Source organism: Patiria miniata, unplaced genomic scaffold (genome assembly GCF_015706575.1).
Source record: "Patiria miniata isolate m_02_andy unplaced genomic scaffold, ASM1570657v1 HiC_scaffold_27, whole genome shotgun sequence".
NCBI lineage: Eukaryota > Metazoa > Echinodermata > Asteroidea > Valvatida > Asterinidae > Patiria > Patiria miniata.
The window spans coordinates 3,671,297-3,693,317 of record NW_024037066.1 but is presented as its reverse complement, the minus strand read 5'-3'; the positions used below and the strand labels follow the sequence as shown (position 1 = coordinate 3,693,317).

General features: G+C 41.0%; 1 protein-coding gene across 2 annotated transcripts in view; it reads right to left on the bottom strand.

Annotated features, from left to right (window-relative positions):
- The window catches only part of LOC119734505 (hemicentin-1-like), a 97,574-nt gene that overhangs the window by 37,732 nt on the left and 37,821 nt on the right, over positions 1-22,021 (bottom strand). For both annotated transcript variants that reach the window (XM_038208038.1, XM_038208039.1), the window contains exons 14-33: positions 21,649-21,918; positions 20,928-21,200; positions 19,693-19,971; positions 18,987-19,162; positions 18,104-18,200; positions 17,185-17,469; positions 16,303-16,578; positions 15,158-15,433; positions 13,777-14,043; positions 12,803-13,075; positions 11,427-11,699; positions 10,017-10,292; positions 8,966-9,138; positions 8,159-8,282; positions 7,390-7,665; positions 5,479-5,754; positions 4,421-4,696; positions 3,280-3,558; positions 2,276-2,551; positions 1,004-1,279 (exon numbers count right to left, since the gene is read on the bottom strand). In XM_038208038.1, coding sequence (XP_038063966.1) covers positions 1,004-1,279; positions 2,276-2,551; positions 3,280-3,558; positions 4,421-4,696; positions 5,479-5,754; positions 7,390-7,665; positions 8,159-8,282; positions 8,966-9,138; positions 10,017-10,292; positions 11,427-11,699; positions 12,803-13,075; positions 13,777-14,043; positions 15,158-15,433; positions 16,303-16,578; positions 17,185-17,469; positions 18,104-18,200; positions 18,987-19,162; positions 19,693-19,971; positions 20,928-21,200; positions 21,649-21,918 — 4,977 coding nt within the window. The remainder of the gene's footprint in view (positions 1-1,003; positions 1,280-2,275; positions 2,552-3,279; positions 3,559-4,420; positions 4,697-5,478; positions 5,755-7,389; positions 7,666-8,158; positions 8,283-8,965; positions 9,139-10,016; positions 10,293-11,426; positions 11,700-12,802; positions 13,076-13,776; positions 14,044-15,157; positions 15,434-16,302; positions 16,579-17,184; positions 17,470-18,103; positions 18,201-18,986; positions 19,163-19,692; positions 19,972-20,927; positions 21,201-21,648; positions 21,919-22,021) is intronic.

The window sequence follows — 22,021 nt, the reverse complement described above, 5'->3', positions numbered from 1 at the left end:
TACGATGCCTTGGTGGGAGAGGAAACTTGAGAATTTTGTAATGTGTTAAAGATATAGTTCAAGAGTGTCACAAACATCCATCTTTAAAAAATAAAATAATTTGTAATATATAATTTGACTACAACTTTATGACTTATATTGATTTCAATTACTATTTTACTGGTTGCAGAGAGGAGAACATGATTTATGTACACGTAATTTTTACGTGACAAATACATTTTTAATCTTGAATCTTGCATCCCGTGTGACTTATATTGATATTAATTAATATTTTACTTGTTGCTGAGAGGAGAACATGATTTATGTAATTTTCACGTGACAAATACATTTTTAATCTTAAATCTTGCATCCCGTGTGATGGAAATGCATAACTCAGCCAGGAAAAAAAATAAGATTGTTGCCCATTACAAGTCTGAGAGAAACTCAAGGTAAGGAAAGGTGCAGTTGACAGAAACGAAAAATGTAAAGCGAAATGAGAGATTTACCGATTCAAAAGAAAATATGATTTTTTTTGCTTGAAGGAGAGCAGATCATAGGATGAATTGAAAGAAGGCCTCAGGCAATGAGTACCACAAAGATGCCACGTATGGAAAACAGCTACTTGCATTACTCTAAGATATTGATGTTACACAAGATTTTCTACGATTTATCGTTTTGCGTTTGTTTGTTTAAAATGCAAATTGCCCATCACAAGGCCAAAGGCTACTCGAGGTGTGGGCTACAGAGGACAGTGTGGAAGAACCAGCCCCTCACACTGATACGAGACAAGATAATCTAATCTCTTCACAATATTTATAGGGTTGGGATGGGTAACTAGTCCACTGCAAGGCATTAATAATGCCTCCACCCATAATAGGCGTAGAAGTGTCATAGCCCAGGCTGGGCTTGAAGCCACAACCTGCCGAATTACCCGCAGACCGTGGATTCAACACTTCAGACCACCAGGCAATGGCACTCCACGAATAAGAAGTAGGGAAACGAAGACACAAATTGTTTTGTTTACCTTGGACCTTAAGAGTGACCTCTCTCATCTGGAATCCAGCCACGCTGTTGGCCAGGCAAGCGTACTGACCAGTATCCCCTACCCTGGTGCTGTTGATGACCAAGGAGCCGTCCAGCATGACTCTCATGGCCAGGCTGTTCTTGGGGATGTCTTGATAGTTCTTCTGCCAGGAGATGTCTGGAGGAGGGAAGCCCGACGCTCGGCAAGGAATGACGACGGATTGACCCAGGCCGACGGCGATGACCTCCTTCAAGGGGTCTTCAATCACAGGTGGGACTGTTAAGGAAAAAGAAGGCAAAAAAAGACCGACAAATAAATAATGACTCAAGAAATATGGAATTTTGCAAAGAATTTGAATAGTATTAGTTAACCCTATCAATGACTCTCGAATGTCAAGGTTCCGGTGAACGAAATTATTGGTTAATTTCAAATTGAATTTGACGTTTGAACCATCAGGAGGGACTACACACAAAAAAGATCAACTATAGCTGTTATTCAATTCAAGTTTGCCTTTTTGACACCAAATTCATGCTGGGTCAACATGTTCGCTCAAAATACATTTAGGTTTGGCCTGACTAATGAACATCAATCTGAAACGGGTGTAAATATCCTGAATCTTCAAAAATCAAATAGCATTTTTTTTTTTGCATTTTGAGGTATTCAGGAATGAACATTAGGGATACTTGAAAGCCTGCAATTACTACAGTTCTTCAATGATCCTGATTTTTATAGTATCTGTCACCTAGAAATCCTGTCATTTCAGCGCCCTCTGTTGCTCAGAATATGGCCCATTGGTTCCCTGCACAGAAGTGGATATACTAGGGACCAGGGAACCGTCCTTACCAAAAATTCTATGGGAATTAGGCCCCCCCAAAAAATACTCGGTCTCTGGTCAGCGCGCCCGCCGATTTTAATCATACGCGTCAACCTTTTTTTCTTCTTTAAATTAACACGGAAGCTACAACAGCGCCCTCTATTGCCGAACCTCCTCAAATTTTTGTACCAAGGAATGGGGAAATTGCACCAAGGCAAATGACGGAGGGCACCAAAGCAAATTATGAAGGACACCAATGTATAGGAGGACACAACAAAAGCAAAATAGTACCCACCTTGTCTGTACAATCCAAGCCTGAAAAAAAAAAAAGGCCAAAAAACAAAACAAAAAAAAAACAAAAAAAAACGCGTCACTGCATCAATTCCGGAACTTTGGTCTGACCAGAAACTGATTTTTTTTTTTTTGGCCTTAGAGTTAAGCAAATTCACAGAACTCACCCTGCACTTCAACGATGAAGATGATGGAGGCATTACCGGCCCAGTTCCGAGCGTGACATCTATAGATACCACTGTTGCTTCTCTTGGCGTCCGGTATCTCTAATGTGAAAAAGCCGCCAATTTCTCGACTGGGGACATTGGCGGGCAGGATTTCACCGTCTTTCTCCCATTCTATCCAGGGAGCTGGGGTCGCCTCGACGGAACAGGGCAAGGAGATCTGGGCGTCTTGGTGAACGGTCACACGGATGATGGAATCTCCAACGATGCGGGGGTGAGCTGTTGACGAAAGGGGGTGAAGGTCACGGGAAAACGTGCGTTTAGAATGGATTTAATAGTAACGTTGGTGTTCCAAAGTTACACCAAACCGACTTATTCCTTAGGTTGGAAGTAAATTCTATGTTTCAAATTGCATACGCGATCTGTCAAACGATTGCAACAGTTGTTCAGAATGACTTGACCAAGTGTCTTGATTTCAGACAACACTCTGATAAATGGAAAATTAGTGGATTATTAAAGCTCACAAGTATGAAACCCAATTCTATTTGGGTTGGCGTGGGTTACTTTTTTATACGTTTTAGTTCACCAAGAGTCTAGAGCACCAGACTAAAACAGGTGAAGGTGCAACTCTTTGCAATTTTTTGTTTGTTTTGCTTTTTCAAATCATTATTCAAAATCAACATTTGTAACATTACAACTCGTCTGAGGTTTAAAATTAGGTTTTGCCCTTCACCAACGTATAAACACTGTGTACTCAGTGTATTACCTCCCGAGTGAAAGTTGGAAAAAAATCACTTGCTTGGGACTCGAACCCACAACCTCCTGCTTTCTAGTGCAGACCTCTTACCACTCGAACACCGAGCATGCTGGATGGGCTGGCTGGTTTAAATCTGAGCTTGACAATACAATTGAAGAAAACCTGCAGGAGTAGGTTTCTTTTTTGGTAGAACAAGTTTGCCTAAAAGTTGAGTTTGGGTAAAGAGGTCTGCAGAGTAACGTTAACCTACTTTGCACATCAATGTTCCAAGTCTTTGTCGCATTCCCGGCCAAGTTGAAGGCCAGACAGCTGTACTCTCCAGCATCCTCGATTCTGATGGCATCGATGTGCAAGACGTCGTTATCGATAGTGATGCCGACGTCGTTATCGGTCAAGAGTTCGCGGCCTTTGAACCACATGATGAGGGGTGGTGGGTAGGCGTCCGTGATGAAACACTGGAGATCTATGGGCATTAGCTCCGAGACTGGGTATTCAGTTGGGGTGCCGGAGTTGGGGATGCGAGGCGGAACTAGGAGAAGATGAAAAGTTGAAAGCAAAATTAGTTAAGGTGGAGAATTTTTCAGAGCCTCTATGTTAGGTGTGGTTCTTCGGTTTGGGTTTATTTCTTCTTTCCAGTAAAGGAGTACAAGTGTCATTTTAATGAATTATATTTAATTGCTATGCTTTCCCATAGCGTAAAAGTCTTACTTGGATATTTACTGTCACTTAAATTGACAAGTTACAGGGAAACAAGGTATTTTTATAAACAGTAGTTTCAAAGAATTTGAATCAACATTAACAAAATCAAGAACCAACATTTACCACAATAACTAAATGAACAATAATGTCTTCTTAAATGGGAAAATTACAAAGCTGAGTTTACGGTCCTTTCATGTTGTTTGTTACAAAGACATGTTAAAGCGTGGGATCAGGGAACTCAGCATGAATAATTTTGTTGAAAGCATGAAACGAATACAGGGATGAGATTATCCACTGACTTATCACCGTTTGCGAGTTAGCCACGCCCCTTAGACAACCCTATGGAATTTTTGTACGTTAACTTTTGTTTGTCTCAGATTTTGCGCGTTCCGCCTTCATCAGTATATCATGTAATTGGACAATATTTCACAAGCTGCGTTGATGCGATTCTCCGCGATAGGTCAATTATAAAAAAAAACCTGAAAATTTAATGAACGGTCTGAAAGATGTATTTCTGTCTGTACTGAGAATGTCTCTCTCAGATTCAAAAATCTCATACCTGTGAATGCAAGTTTGAAACACAAATCAGCAGACGAAATGATTTATTTGGACAATCCATTCAAGTAAATAAAACACAGCTAGCTAAAAAACTTTCAAATTTTGTTATGAAGTTAAAAACAGAAGAAACTCACTGGGCACAACCAGATCGACGCTGTTGGATTTCACCCCGACGCCGTTTTCACCGACACACATGTATCGCCCGCTGTCCATGGCCCGCACGCTGCGTATCAGCAGCGAGCCGTCGGGAAGCTGCCGATACTTGCCACGATTGACCGAGACCGGACGATTGTTCTTGAACCAGCGGATGCGCGGCTTGGGATTACCGGTCATCTTACATGGGATGATAGCATCGTTGGAGGCGACAGTGGTGACGTTCTTTGGGGTGAACGGGTCATGTACGGGAGGAGCTGGAAAAATCACAGAGCGAAAAAAAAAAAAATCATCAGGACACCTTTACTTTTTGAGACCTGCTGCGAAACTGAGTGAGAATAAAAATAAAGTTTCAAAAGTGTAACTCTCCTCTTACTGCATCCTGTAAAAATGAAGGCTTTCTAAAAGTTTGCAATTTTGTTTTTTTTATTTTGAAACTGAAAAAATAACAAAAATATGGTTCTATAGAAAAACAAGAGCTTGAAACAAACAGAATTAATTAAGTTGGAAGTTGTCTCAAGTACAAGATATACAACTGTCTGATTTGGAAATTTGTGATTGACAACTAGGTCTTCTTAACCACATTGATTTAAAATTGTGAGAAATTGGTTTCTTCATTCCAAGATTCAAAATCAGATTCACTTTTTATAGTTTCAAACCAGATGACCAACATTGTTCTTTTTTTCATTTTTAATCCACTCTGCTTCGTAAAGTTGGGTTTGAATCTTACCCTTGCCAACCAAAATTCAGCTACTAATTTGGACAATTATTCAGGTGCCATACCGAACAACAGAGGGCAAAAGAATGTTGCAACCTGACGCCACTTTCTTTTATTACATATTAAAAAAAAAAAATTATCTCAATAAAGGTCAGTTATGGCAAATATGTTGAAAAGACATGAATCTGGGACTGAGAAATTCCAATTTTGTTACAAAATTTTCTTGACTCTCCCTAGACTTTGTACACAACTGCTGAAGCAGCGTCTGGATACTACTTTCTTTCCACAGAGGGCGCTCTCCAAATTCTTGACAGTACTCACTCTGTACGATGAATGTCATTGAGATGGAAGCATAGCCGGCGTCGTTCTTGGCGATACACCGATACAGTCCAGCGTCCGAGGCATTCACGTGGGTCAGTCTCAAGGATCCAGTGAACATCATCTCCATGTCGGGATCCTCGTCGGGATCTAAGGCCACTCCGTCTTTCTCCCAAGTCACGGTGGGTTCCGGTACGCCGGCCGACTCGCAAGGGAGGACAACGGAGGAGCCTTCGATGCGCGTCAGGGAGGTCTGGACTTGAGTGATTGTGGGATGGACTGAAGTCGGGAAAAATAAAAACATTTGTAAACGCTTCTGGCTTGAGTGTCTTAAAGGGAATGTACATCATTGGCAATTGTTGTAATTTTCAGAAATGAACTATTTGAGGGGTTAGTATAATAGATCAAATATTGTTACACTGACATGTTTGAAGTTTTGTGTTCGAAAATGCTGGGAAAAACTAAGAAAAACAAAAACGTTCGAGGAGTCTGGTTCCCTGACTCCACTAAAGATGAAATGGATCAATTTATAGATGCCAGAAAATTGTAAGGTAATGGAACCACTCTAGCTGGCCTGCACCCGTTCATGAACATGTAACCAATAGCAAACAAAATTTGGACTGAACAAAAATGGTAAATTGGAGCAGTAGTTGAGAAATAGTCAGGTTTTTCCTACGGTGGTCGGCTGACCACCGTTGGAAATTTATACAAAATACCAATTTTCTTGAAAATGACTTCACACCTGGTGCCATAATTTACAGGATGCTTTAAACTGTCATTTACCAACATCCTAGTAAGGTTTTTCGTAAAAAAAGGGAAGTTTTGTTTTCCAATGTTTGCAAATGTTGTATATTCCCTTTAATAGCACATACAGGGTATGATATCGAGGAGACACTAAGTAGAAATTGCCATACCTCATACATATTCATGATCGAATGCTGAGTTCTTACTGGTCCATTCACCATCACGTGTCAGTCGCTAGTTTTGCTGTTTACCAAGCACGCACGCCAGGTTTCACGCACAGATTAAATATGTATGCACTGGTTACCAGTGTGCTAGTCTAGTTCGCATGGGCTTTACGAAGCAATCGTGGAACTAGCGCACGGGGGTAGTGCGCACGCGTGAATATCGCCCTAGCAGCATGCAGCAGCCACATGAAAAGATGGGGCACACGCACGATAACATTTTGTCGAGAAAATTTATGCGTAAATTCATGAATTTTTTTAAAAATATGTATGAGGTATAGTAAAACAAATAAAACATTGATTTCCATCACCCCGACGCAAATTCCATCTTATGAATAAATAAAAAGTGGTTTAGTTCGGCTCGATAGGCGATATTAGCCCCCCTCAGTTTTGGAAGTTGACGGACTAGTTCCCGTGGCGTACTTCCAATACCTCGGGGAGCAATATCAACCCTCACACCATGTTTTATTTGTGTTATATGTCACAGTAAAGTTATCTAGTAAGCACAAATCTGCAGGGAACCAGTCGCATGCAAGTGTACATCACATGACGTTTAGGCTGGTAACCAGTTGTTGTTCACTTATTCCTGAAAAAACCTACATTTTCAAAAGCAGTTAAATGCAAATTTTAACTCATGTGACTGTTAACCTCAAACAATACAGACTGATTAAGAATTGAATCCATTGTATGAAGACCTACATAAACTCCGTGACTGAACAACTTACAGTGGTTTCAAAGATTATGTCTTGAAAGGTCATGTGAAACTCAAAGATTATGAAAAATTATGTCTTGAAGTTTTTGTCAACAGTACTTACCCATGACTCTCACGTCAACAACTCTCATAGCTTAGGGATCAATTTACAGTGTTTTCAAAGATTATGTCTTGAAAGCTCATGTAAAATTTAAAGATTATGAAAAATTATGTCTTGAAGTTTTTATCAAAACTTACCCATGACTCTCACGTCAACAACTCTTGAAGCGTTCCCAGCGACACTCTTGGCAGTGCACATGTAACGTCCTTGATCCCAGACAAACACAGAGGGAATCTCTAACGTTCCGTCAGGGTGGATGTTATAGCGGAGGTTCTGGCCAGAGACGGGACGGTCCTCGAACCTCCAAGCGATGCGGGGGGTGGGGTAACCCGTGGCTTCGCAGGGGATGCGGACTGATTCGCCGGCGCTGACGATGAGCTCCTCGTAACGGAGGCTGTTGATGACTGGCAGGACTGTTGGAGGAAAAAATAACATAATCATCAAAAATAAAGTCAAAAAATTGGTTAATTAATAATGTGCAGGTATGATAAAACTTTTTAGGAATTTAAGTTTTCTTATTTGCAGTCCTTGAACTAATCCCAATTTTGTTTTTACAGAACTAATATTTGAATCTTTTTGGTGATAAAATCGTTTGGGGGGGGGGAGGAGTTATAAAGGCTGTTCTCAGCACATTATATATGTAGTCTAGATCTTTTTCAGCAAGCAAAAGTGAGCACATTTTAAGATTTCATATTCCTGAACTATTATGTTACCCCTTTAACAGTTTACTTAACAGCTTTGACAATGTTTGATGACAAAAGAACTGTGGAACAATTTTAAACGATCAAAAACGTATAATGCCCCCAATACACTGAACTAACATCAAGTTTGAATCAGTAACTACCAAGGTTTTCAATTCGTTTCTAAATACAATTTGGTCAACTTCCTTTGATAGTTGTCACCTACCGTGAACGTTGACATGGAAGTGTTTACTACTATCTCCAATCCTGTTAGTAGCCACGCATTGATACATGCCGGCATCCGCCTCCTGTATCGACGGAATACTCAGCCGTGCTCCGCCCATGCCAACCTAGAAAACATATACGACACACAGGTTAATCCTTTTTTAAATGGAGTTCTCTCTAAATTCTTGTTAAATTGCAACCTAAAATCTAAAACTTAATGATCAGACGACTACCATTAAACCTGCATACTTCATGCGAATCTAAAAATCCTTGCTAAACTTAATCTGCTAATTCATTGACAGATTTTCTACTTCACTTTGTTTCGGTAAGCATTTTTATTTTGTAATTTAACCCATTAGTAACTGTACTGTCCAAAATTGCTTTACTGCACAAAACTGACCCAGAACTGTAAGGTTTTATGGATTCATTAGTGAATAAATACAATGTAATACAATGTAACACAATGTAATACAATGGAATACAACCTAATACAATGTAATAAAATGGAATACAATGGAATGCAATGGAATACAATGGAATACAATGGAATGCAATGGAATGCAATGGAATACAATGGAATACAATGGAATACAATCTAATACAATGTAATACAATGTAATACAATGTAATACAATAGAATGCAATGGAATACAATGGAATAAAATGGAATACAATGTAATACAATGTAATACAACCTAATACAATGTAATACAATGGAATGCAATGGAATGCAATGGAATACAATGGAAAACAATGGAAAACAATGTACTACAGGTGCTTATTGGTTCAATGCTTCAGTTCACCATACCTGTATTCCCATATCCCCTCTGCTAGTGATGATCCTACCATCCCTGTACCATTGGATGGTCGCCTCTGGATGAGCCACTGTTACGTTACAGTGGAGGTAGACGTTTTCGTACTGGCTGACTGAGATTGTCTGTGGTTGGTAGATGGTGTTCTCGCCTTCAATGTGGGGTCTCACTAAAATAGAATTAAGAGAAAAGGTAAATTGATTAACATTTCCAAAAGCATGAGTGTATGATTCTTGCTATTTTTTTTAATCGATGTACAATTTGAAAAACAATAGTTCTCAGTTCATCACACTTTCTGGATGGAAAGTTCAAACTTTATTGATTGATTTTTTTTCTCAAATAAACAATGACAGTTTGGGGAACCGCCATCATAAGGCTGGATAGCCCCGTTGGCAGAGCAACGGAATGGCAATCCGAAGGGCGCAGGTTCAAACCCCAATGCAGTCAATTGCTTTGCTCAACTTTGAACATTACTGATTGAATTAGATTGGTGTCATTTGAAAGGTTTAAAGTTTCTTAATGTATTTGTCATTATGAATATAATGAGGCTCCCTAACGATAAGTTTCAGATTGAAGAATATCATCGCAAAAGATGTGTTGTAAATAAATAACTAATTACAAATATATTCTCTTTAACCCTAACCTTCCCAAATCCCTCAAAATCCTCTTTGCAAAATGGAGCATTTTGAAGGATTGAGGCTACATGGCAAAAAGGTGTAGCTTATTTTGGAAGATGTACTTTGTCAAGGTCTTAGGCTGGACCTTGTGTTGTTTATGCTCAGCCGTGCATAAGTTTAGGCCTAGATTACACTTGAAAACCTCCACACTGCTCCAGGATGTCAAAGGCTCTGCCTCAACATATTGACAGCAATTGCTGAAGGATTTTGCAGGATTGAGGCAGTGGTCACCCCTCCATGGACCACATTCAAGAAATAACGGAGGATTTTGCAGGATTGAGGCTGTATGCAATTTTTACATGGAGGCAGTTGGAGGTTTTTGCAGGATTGAGGTTGCATCCTAGCAGAGTTAGGGTTAACACTGTCTTACTTTGCGTATCTATGGAGACTTCTAGAGTTGCATTCCCACTCTCGCTCATGGCCCAGCATTCATACAATCCATCGTCGTTAGGTTGTAGATTAGAGATCAGTAAGGTCCCGTTGGGTAAGATGGTGAAACCGTTCTCATACTGACGGATCTTACGTCCGTCTTTGTACCAGCTGATCTCGGGGAGCGGGGTACCGTACGCCTTACAGTCAATCTTGACTTCGCTGTTGATTCGTCGCTCCAGCGTGTTGGGTTGGTCCAGGATGATGACCGGTGCAACTGTGGAGAAACAAATAAGTTGCAGTTTTTTTATTTTTATGTCAGATCTGTCTGTGTTTTTATTCTTCACAATCCAAGATTACAACTTCAAAATTAACATTAGTTGCAACCATGTTGAATTTAATTAAATCTTTCATCATTTTAAAATATTGTTTTCCGTACATTTCTAATCAAATTTGGTTAAAAGAAAATTTTACCTCTCTGGAAATATGCCATCAATGTAATGATAAAGCTTTGTCTCTAAAATTTTGAACAATTATAATCAGTGGAGAAACAAATAAGTTGCAGTTTTTTTATTTTTATGTCAGATCTGTCTGTGTTTTTATTCTTCACAATCCAAGATTACAACTTCAAAATTAACATTAGTTGCAACCATGTTGAATTTAATTAAATCTTTCATCATTTTAAAATATTGTTTTCCGTACATTTCTAATCAAATTTGGTTAAAAGAAAATTTTACCTCTCTGGAAATATGCCATCAATGTAATGATAAAGCTTTGTCTCTAAAATTTTGAACAATTATAATCAGGAACATTTATTAATGGCGGTAAACCAAACAATTCTGTAACTCAAATTAGGTTTTGCCCTTCACCGACGTTTAAACACTGTATACTCAGTGTGTTACCTCCCGAGTGAAAGATGGAGAAAATCACCCGGGCGGGACTCGAACCCACGACCTCCTGCTTTCTAGTGCAGATGTCTTACCACTCGACCACCGAGCTAACGGTTTCGGCCGGCTGGTTCGAATCTGATGTACATAGCAGCGGGTACCGCATAAACTATTATAAGATGGAATTTTGCGTCGGGGTGATAGGGCAAAACCTAATTTGATTTATATCACCCCGACGCAAAAAATTCCATCTTATAATAATTCTGTAACTAGAAAACGATGAAGCAAACAATCCTTGGAGAGAAGATAATGAAAAGGGTCTGCTTTGAAATTTTCTCAATCCTACGAAATTCTAAGAAAGAACTGACAAACTAAAACCTCGTAGTGTACCAAGGGGATTCGAACCAGGGTCACCAGAGGTGGAAGGTGAGGAACGTAGAACTGCACCCCAACGCTTTCCACTAAAATATCGATACAGATAATTCTGAAATTTAACCAAAAAAATCATTAAAAACTCAGCTCACTCTGAACTTCGACTCTGATTTCTTTCGTGTCAGAGCCAGCGTCGTTCTGCACCAGACACAGATACGTCCCAGCGTCAGTCAGCTGCAAATTATCGATGGCTAGGGACCCAGAGAACAGTTGAACAATCCGAGTGTCTTCAAGATCTAGAAGCCGTCCAGCTTTCTCCCAGGTGTGGACGGGGGCAGGGATGCCCACGGCTTCACAGGGGAGGGTGATAGAATGACCGGGGAAAGCTTTGATGATGGAGGGCCCCGCGCCGATACGTGGTGGGACTGGGTGACAAGGAGAGAAGGGAAAAATGGCAATTTGACTTGTGATTTGGTCCGAGATAAAATCAGCTTTAAATTGAAAAACATGAAACAACAGGCTTTGGTACAAAAAAGAATGTAAAAGAACATTTTTTTGGCACAGTAAAACAAACTTTTTTTTTATTACAACAATTTGGCTCCTTAAATTAATCTGAGTCCTAGAAAAGATTTTGTTGTTATCATTTGGGTCCTAGTTCAACTAATGAAAAGTACTTGCATCCAAGTAAAGTTGCAGTTCTTACCGTAGTACGTGCTTCGATTTGGTTGTGGCTTGGTAAGTACTAGACTGTGATGCGCTACTGATGTACTTTTAAGTGACCTCACGATGACGTCATCACATATTATGTGACGTCACATTAAGTGTGCTTTATTCTATGGCCTTTATCTGCAGAGCTATACATGTAGGTCCGATTTGGTTGTCACTTGGTATGTACCTAAGCCGGGATGTGTTATAGATGAAATTGAAGTGACGTCAAGATGACATCATCACATGAAATGTAACGTCACATTAAGGGTGCATATTTATAAGCCTATCCGCTCCGTTCACAAGTACCCCCTCACCGGCAAACAAAATTCAGTTGGGGGTGACCGACTAACGCCATCTTGCCTGACTGCAATTTGCCGCAACACGCGGCTGTACCACTGTGTGTACATAATACAAATCCCCTGGTGTACGTGCGTCACACACAAGGAACGGTGCGCTTCAACCAGCTAAATGTCCCCCCCATGGGACGTCGTTGCTAGGTAAAAGGGCGCCCTCTTTCGATGGCGCACGTCGCTCATAGCTACCGAACTATTGGCACTTATCACTATGCAACTTTCTACTGCACATCTATGTCCTATCAGTCTATAAGATAACATAAAACTACAACAACAAATTGCCGAGAAACAGCCATATGTTTGTCCACAAACATCTAGTTTAGTTTTTTTTTTAAAGCTCAACATAGGACACATTGGGATGATCAATAGGCCCCCCTCCCCCACTCTACAAATTGGCAATTTTGCCAACTTTAATCCAACTTGAGCACTGCTTGAAGTTCACCAAATAATAACTGGCGAAAACTCACCCATAACATGCACAGTCATACTCCTGGTAGTATTGCCAGCCACGTTAGTCGCCACACACTCGTAGATGCCGGAGTTAGCCACTTTAGCCTTAGGAATCTCCAAGGAATGCTCCATCTGGATGTAGTCCTCTCCGTCGATGACCAGCTCCTCCCCGTTTTTCTTCCAGACGATAGTGGGGGGCGGGAAGCTGTCGATGATGCAGGCCAGGGAGACGCGGTCATTTAAGAAGACGTCGTACATCTCGGGAGCGATGGTCAGGTCATAAGGAGGAACTGAAAATGGAATGAAAAATTATCAAAAGTATGATTTGAATGAATTTTACGGAGGCCAAAACTACATACCAAAACGGCAAGATAAAAAGTGATACAAAAGAAGAAAGCTTAAAGAAGATGCTTTTCAGGCCAAATGGGTGCCAAATTGAAAGGCTAAGGCAAAAAACAAAACAAAGCTGAACACCCCCCCCCCCGCCCCCCAAAAAAAATAGTTACTGGAGAAGGCAGTCATTTATTTCTCACATACACAGACGAGTAATTGATGTTGCTCTGAAAAACTTTTAGAAAGAACACAGATGTCGAAACTAGTGATACAGAAGTTTCTGTAAGCTTTTCTTAGCAGCAATTATGAGAAGAATGTAGTATCCAGACGCCACTTCTTTGGTTGTGATCAAAGTCTATGGAGAGTCGAGTGCATATTCAAGTTATTTTCTAACAAAATTGGAAATTTTTCTCAGTCCCCAGATTCATGTTTATTTCAACATTTTTGCAATGACTCACCTTCATTGAGAAAATATATGATGAAAAAACGTGGCGTCAGGATACAACATTTTTTCCACAATTATTGCAATGATGCCGTTGCAGTGCTTTCATAATTCACAAAGATGCTCCCCAACAATATTGTTGGAAACAAAATTGAGCTAGAGTCTTCCTGAACCACTAACAAGCTTTACTAAGTCCTGTTTTTTTATGAATCTCACCATAAATAGTCAATCGGAAGTCCCTGTAGGTAGTCCCGGCCTCGTTCTTAGCGACACACGTGAAGACAGCATCGTCATCCCGAACTGTGGATGCGATACGGAGGGAGCCCTCTGGAGTTTTAAAGTAGCGAATATCCTCGATCTCTTCGCCGTTCTTGAGCCAGGTGATCTCAGGCTGCGGGGTACCGGTGACGGGACACAGGAGGGTGACCGGGAAACGAACCTTGACCGTGTACAGCCTCGGTGTCTCAAGGATGGTGGGGGAAACTAGAGGCAGAAAGTGGAGAAAACAAATTTTTTTTAAAGATATTTCTTTGCTTTGCGTAAAAAAAATGAAAACATAAACAATTCAGAAAATGTGCCAAAAAGAACTGTTACGAGTATACAAAGAAGAGATAGAAGCACCATTTCTTGTATTGGCCGTCATAATCTTTGGCCTGGGTTCCGATCCAGCCTACGCCATAAAATTAAGTTTTCAATTTCTTTCGGATTCTGGGCTTTTCTCAGATTTTTCTATCTCGGCTAACCAAATATCTCAAAAGTTAGCATTTCTTAATCATCCTTGGGCTTTTTTCCACTCTAGAGCAATACATGACACATCATACAAAATTTCTTTTACAGTTGTTATTGGTAAACAATCCCACAAGCTCGGTGGTCGAGTGGTAAGACGTCGGCACTAGAAAGCAGGAAGTCGTGGGTTCGAGTCCCACCCGAGTGATTTTTTTCCAACTTTCACTCGGTGTACATAAACGTCGGTGAAGGGCACAACCTAATTTGATAAGACAGACAAGGTTAGTATAGCAGGTCCCAGAGCCCACACAATTTGTTTCAATTCGGGCGTTTCACAATGCAGTGCGCCACCAAGAGTTTGCCACGGAGAGGACAAATTCGCAGCGCGGGACATTTGAAATTGTTATGTTTTCCGGACAGAAAGTTCGTAAGCGTATGATTCGAGTATCTGTTTGCCCTTTTCTTTTGTTTTATCAATATTGAGTTTTTTGTAAGGCGGCAGAACGCTTTGCCCCAATCTATAACAAATTAGCTCAAGTTTTTTACTGACACTCGTTCAAATGGGCCATGATTTGTCGAAAGTGACCTTGAAAAACGAACTCTCCGTGGCAAACTCTTGGTGGTGCACTGCATTGTGAATCGCCCGAAATGATTCAAAATGGTTATTCACTGGAAGTCTTTTCATGTATCTGGTCTACAACCATGGGACAGATGTAGCCCATTCATTGACCTTACGGGGTAATCCTATACGACAGCACTCCTCATTCACAAGTAATAGTCAGTCAGTCAGTCAGTCAGGCAGGTAGGTACAAAGAGGACAATAGGCTTGCCCTCTGGAACCAGCAAAAATGAAACGCTTATAAAAACCTACCTCTGACATTCAGATTGATAATTCTGGATGCGGATCCAGCAGCATTGATGGCATAGCATTCATACTCTCCGCTATCCTCTTCTATCACACCTTGGATCCTGAGAGAGCCGGCCACCAGTCTATTTATTCTGGGATCGTTGTCTATGTCCAGGGGTACGCCGTGCTTGTGCCACTGGACCATGGGAGTCGGGATACCGTCCACTTCGCAGGAGAGCTCAATGGTTCGGCCGGACTCCGAGGTCAGTTCGGTCGAGCCTGGTGCGATTGACGGGGGCGCTGTTTTAGAGAGACAAGGAAACTGAATGTAACATACTGGGCTACTTTACAAGCCACTTTGGTATCACCACATTGTTCTGGCTCCAGAATCTACTAGGTTAAGATAAGGGGTAGAGATACTCGAGCGTAGAAACCGGAGTCCAAACCAATAACCTTTGGGTGGGTGGTTGGGGGTAAAACTGAAATGACCGATGACCTGCTCAGATTGGACAACCCAAACATGCTATACCTTACCGTTTACCCTTGCCGCAACCAGATTCAACACTGAATGGCATACGTTTGGGCGATGCAAATACCGGTAGTACTTTGGACGTCTTCAATAGGATATACATGTATGTAAATAGCTATTTTTTGAGGCAAATCTCAGAGCTTGCCAAAGGATCCCTGAGCGTGTTGTTACAAAAGGTCATTTGTAGCTCTTTAAGTAGCATACATCTTTGTAGACCTCTGGTTCTAACAAATTTAAAAGAGCATGTCAACGTAGCCTAGGATTTACCATGTGCTGGATCTATACGTGAACAAATGTAGCCTGAGATATCTCAAAGAATGAATGAAATTAACAAGTGAAGTTTACATCAAGGCAAAATTCAAGGTGGTGCTTATCGGTTAGCAGAAATATTGTGTTAACTTGAGCAGGAAGACTGTGCTTACTGTAAGCATATTTCACAGCGTAGACATGCTATTGCTTACACAGGTATGTAAACTTCTAGCGTTACATAAGCAAAATTCTGACTCTGAAATAAGTGCCTACTTTGCTAAGCATACTACCTCCTCAAAAAGGACAAGGCCTTTGTCAGCAGAAAATCTTAGCAGTGTAATGAATTTGGGGTCTGGTCCATAACTCCACTGATAATTTTGGATTCACTTACAGATAATTTGTAGTCGGTAGACGATGTTGGTGCGTCCAGCGACGTTACTAGCGATGCAGGTGTACGTTCCGCTGTCAATCAATCTCAGGGAGGACAGAGCAAGTGTTCCGTCCTGCCTGATGACGTGTCGTAGATCAGCCGGTAGGGGACGGCCGTTCTTCAGCCAGGTGTATTCAGGCGGCGGGTAACTGATGACGTCACACTGAAGGGAGATGGACTGGTCCAGGGTGACTTGAAGGGTGGGGGTATCGCCGTCGCCGTCAGTACTTGGAGGAACTGGGGATGAAATGAAGAGCTATTCAGGTGATTTGATTTCAATTATTTGGATGTGGAACGTTACCTTGAAAATCTATTTGACAAATTTGGCTGGTTACTCAGTTGGTCAGTCCAGAAGCAGTTTGCCCAAACTTGATTATTTCTCATGAAATTTTATTACTACATTATGACAAAACAATTGATCAAAGACCAGAAAGCCACCCTCAGTCTGTTCTACAGATATTCCCATGGAAATTGTTCCACCAGTTTGTTTGACTTGGTTGCTCCTGTCTGGGTGTTTGAGTGTGCAACCAGGCTCTCTGCTTCCTCTCACCCATACACTCTAACTGTGCCGAGACAAAGCGCTCCTCTAATAGCTTTTTTCCCACATTCTGTATCTCTTTGGAACTCCTTGCCTAGTGGCTAGTTTCCTTCCATTCTATGATCTAGCCTCTTTTAAGAGGAATATCAATTCCTACCTCAAGCTCTCCTGATTTTTTTGGGGGTCTTATTTTCCTTCTTTCTAGCCCTTTGCCAAGAGTGTCCCTTATAGCCTTGCTTGAAGCTATTGGAATAAAAAAAATTAAAAACAAAAGAAACTAGGAATACAGCTTTCGTAAAACTCACCGTTGACGGTCAATGTGATCTGTTTGGATATCCCACCGGCCACGTTGGTAATCAGACACTCGTAGGTTCCAGAATCCATATACTTGGCATCAATGATTTGCAGGGTACCAGCAGACTCGTCGATGGCATACTTGGATCGGTCCAGGTCATTCTCCGAGATGGGCATGCCGTCTTTAGTCCACATGACTGAAGGTGGCGGGTAACCGGTGGCGGGGCACCGGAGCGTGACGGATTGTGTCTGGTTGATGACGTACAGGCTCTGAAAGTTGGTGACGTTTGGAAACGCTGAAATCGAGAAAAAGGAAACGAATCTCAGACTGTCCTTTAAACTTTCACCCACTGCGCACGTCGGCAACAACACGTATATGCCTATCCAATGCCACACTGCATCATGCGTCATACGCAAGTGCACACGTGTCAGACTTTTGTGCACACATGTTGGACGCAAACCAGTTCACGTCGGATGACGTGTATACACGCAAAGGTTTTGCGGTATTTGGAACGGACGACTGACAAACACGCAACAAGCGAGGAAATATCTGTCTGCGATCTGCTCACAGCGAGCAAGGCCAGAAATATCAGGGTGTGCTACCTGCAGATTATGGCCTGAACCCATCTGGCATCAAGGTTCGTGAAAAACAATCCCGCGCCTGGGTCCGGTCAATGTCAATATAATCCCGGCGCAAACTGATTAATCACGGCTGCGATTGGTCAAAACACCACGGGACGGGGCTCAATGCATCAGTCTATTGATGAGTGCAGCAAATATTAGCAGAGATGTACATGTATGCTGTGGGTAAAGTTTTACAATAATGGAGAAGAAATGTAAGCCATATCGTTATTGGCTATGGCTACAATATATTGCTAAGTAAGAAACACTGTGACAATCCGTAGCCACTGATTCAATGTCTTGACTTACTGTGTACGGTCAGCGTGATGACGTTCGACGTAGACCCGGCTGCATTGCTGGCTACACACATGTAGGTACCGGTATTCAACTGGTCGGCCTCGCGCACCTAGGATCAAGAAAACAATACTTGGATATATATCAAAAAATCTTGGCAACGTAGGCTAGCATGTACCGTAATTAGCCTATTTGAGATATGGCGGACATGTTTGGAGGGTAAAGTCTCTTGTATGGGCCTTATTCACGAGTCGGCCATATTGAAATGAAAGTGAGGTAAAAATTTAAATTTTTGGAACTTGCGAAGAGAAATGAAAGCAAATTAATTGCTAATTAATTCCAGTCTGCTTCAATGAATAATTTTAAGTTTGTAATGTTAAAATTCCCTAATGTTTAAAGCCAGATTAAAAAAAAAACCCAGTAAAATAAGGCTGCATTGTGCCTGCATAAATAGTCTGGCGCCATCCCATTGAATAGTTAACACTTAATGAAATATGTTCAGGGAACTCGACAAAAATGGCCAACTCGTAAATAAGGCCCATTTACCAAAATTAAGCCCGCTCTAATTAGCCCACTGCTATTGTGTCAATGGTATATGGGTTCAAACCCCTGACAGGAACATAGTGTTTGTGTTCTTGGGCAAGATACTTTACCACAATTGCCTCTCTACGCCCAGGAGTACACATGGGTAACTGTAGGGGTTAGAGACCAGTTTGCACTGATCATAAGCTGCTGCAGAAAACTGGTCTCATGGCCTGAAGAACAGGGGTAATAACTGCGGAGCGCTTTAAGACATTGTTATAAAGCATTACACACGCGCCACGTTATTAGAATAGCCATGCAAAATAACTAGAATACTAATTGTTTTGTGCAAACTTCAGATCATATCAAGACTAACCTGTAGAGTTCCTGATGGCAAGAAGACAAGTTGTGAATTGCGTCGGAGTTGGACGCCGTCTTTCTGCCATGTGACCTCGGGAGCGGGAATGCCGATTGCTTCACAGGATAGCTGGATAGAGTCCCCGGCTAGTACGGTGAGGTCGATGGGACCGCTCTCTTGTATACTTGGAGGTACTGAGGATGGAAACGGGTTAAAACGGTTCAGGAAGCGGAATTGGCATAGTAACTCACTGGCATGGCAACTTGCAGCAAAGTGCTTAAGACTGAGATACATGTCTAACAGTCTTCTGATTCTTAGTCTATTGTCAGTTAATTTTTTGGCGGTATTCAAATGCTTTTTGCCATACATGGAGGAACTGTAGGAAAAAGACAAGAATGGTTAAAGACGACTTTAAAGACCTTTATCATGCTGCCACCATTTCAGTCATGTTTCCTATATCCAATAACAGTACTGAATGATAATGTTTTTTGTGCAAAAAGGAACCAGACTTTTTTTCCTTCCAGCCTCGCTTTGGTTACGTTGATTTGAATGGGAAAAAATCAAGATGGAAATCAACATGATAATGGTCTATTGACTGCCATGGTGATTTGCTGCAAAGTACCAAACCAAAACATTGAAATTTTTTGTCGACACAAAACTGTTCAAAAAGAAAACAACTACAATTTCATTCAAAACATGACGTTACAACCTGACAATGCCTTACCTTGTACGTTAAGATAAATGGTCTTGGTGGAGTTACCGGCGATGTTGGACGCGACACAGACATATTGTCCCTGGTCATTGACGGAGATTCGTTGCAGTGTCAGCGATCCCGACGCATCAATGACGTAGTTGGAACCGCTGCTGCGTAGCTGGGTACCGTCACGGAGCCAGTGGATGGTGGGTGGGGGTAGACCCTCCGACTGACAGTCGATGGTAATGGTGCTACCGATGGTGACGTCAAGGTTAGGGGATAAGGGCGGGTCACTGATTGACGGCGGCACTGAACAAAGATAAGGAAAAAATGTTTGTTTTTTTCCTAATATGAAATGGGTACTGGTGATGGAAGTGACAGGTTTCAGTTCATTGAGACATTTTTATTATTATACATCTGAGCTGGATATTCCTCAAGAAGTAAAAATGTCAGAAATCTTCTGGAGTGACGATGAGCAGGAGTAATTCACTATCGATGTGTTACGTGATAGCGAGCGAGGTCACTGGACTTATCCTAGTGATGGATCTTGCCACACAAGTGGCAACTGATCCAGCCATCGGTACTGCACTGGTATTTAAAACGAAGTTAAATCGTTAGGAAAATTGGTCAATAAATGTTATCTCACGATGGTCAACTGTTTCGCTACGGACTGTAATCATACAAATAAAAGTCACACCTGTAGATTTTTTTTCTAATTCCCTAACAAAACAACACAATAATGCTCAGAAAAATACACCAGTCTGTAGTGAGTGGTGGCCACGTTTGCACTGGCGTGATCTCATTGCTGTGACAATGACCGCTTTTGGCAGATCTTACATAATCACTTCAACAGGGAATAATGTACCATCTCCAGTAATTCATTATTGATATGAAAACAGACATATGTACATTATCAACATCATTGAATATTACATGGCCTTAAGCCAAAACGTTTTTCGCATTTAAATGAGATATTTTCAGTTCAATCTGAATTTTGTGATCAATCCTAAATGAAAATTCCAATTTCCCCAAAGAAACCAAAAATTATTTTCCTAGATTTTCATTCACATAGAACCTTAGGAGAAGCAAAGTGATCAATAAATGTCAAAGATTACAAAAAAAATTAACAAAATAAAAAAATGTTTTAAACATTGGTTAATATATATTGCCTTAAAAACATTTTGCAATCATGCCAAAATGTAAATCTCAGACTTCTGGATCATTGCTCAAAGTAAAAATAATTTATAAAATAAAAATCTACTTACAAAGAACATAGAGCGATATCTCCAGTTCTGTGCTTCCGGCCTTGTTGGACACCATGCAAGTATACGTCCCAGAATCCTCTTCATTGGCAAACGTAATAACGAGCGAGCCCTGGTCCGTGATGTACTGATTCAGCTCATTGGTGGAGATTGGAAGGCCGTTCTTAAACCATGTGACGGTCGGTCGTGGAAATCCGGCCGCTGGGCAGAACAGCTCAACGGAGTCACGGTAGATGACAGAGTAGCTGGTTTCTGTTTCGTTGATTGTTGGTGGCACTGTTGGCAAAGGAATACATTTGTTAAGATGTTGGGGATATATTTTCATTTGAATTTTGTCTTCTCCTGTTTTTGAACTTCCTTTGAGTCAAGAAAATTGCAAATTGTTTCTCAGAAAGTATAGTTCTGTATCACTGATTGTTAGTTGTTCTGTAAGGAAAGGACTAAAATTGGTAAGATTTAGGGAATATTTTTTCATTTCAATTTCCTTTTTTTCAAAATTACATTTCCTAATTGTTTTTAATAAAAATAAAATTTCTCACAAATTGTTTTTGCTTAGTTGCTGATTGTTAAAATTCACATTTAGGTCAAAAAACTATTCAAAATTGTTATTTATGCTGTCTTGCATAGTCCTTCTTCCAATCAAGAAAAGACAAGATCATGTTACTAAAATGTGACTAAAACTACACATTTTCCAAAGGACAGACGACATAATTTTTTCTCTTACCTTGGACCGTGACTTGAGTCCACAACGTGTCGTTACCCGCGACGTTACTGGCCACACACCTATACATGCCAGCGTCATCGAGTCTGAGCGGACGTATCACCAAACCACCATCCTCCATGATGCGATAGTGGGTTCCCTGTCGGATCAGTGAACCGTCCCGATACCAGTAGATTTTAGGGGTTGGGTTGCCCAGGATGGCGGTACAGGGAAGGGTCACAGATGTGCCAATGTTCTCAGAGACATCAGGGCTGTCAGCAATGTCGGGACGAACTGAGATCAACCACGAAAACCAGAGATTTCAAAAATTAAAAATTAAAAAATAGAAAACAAATATCAATAGAAGTAATCTTTATAGCCATCAAAATTACTGTTC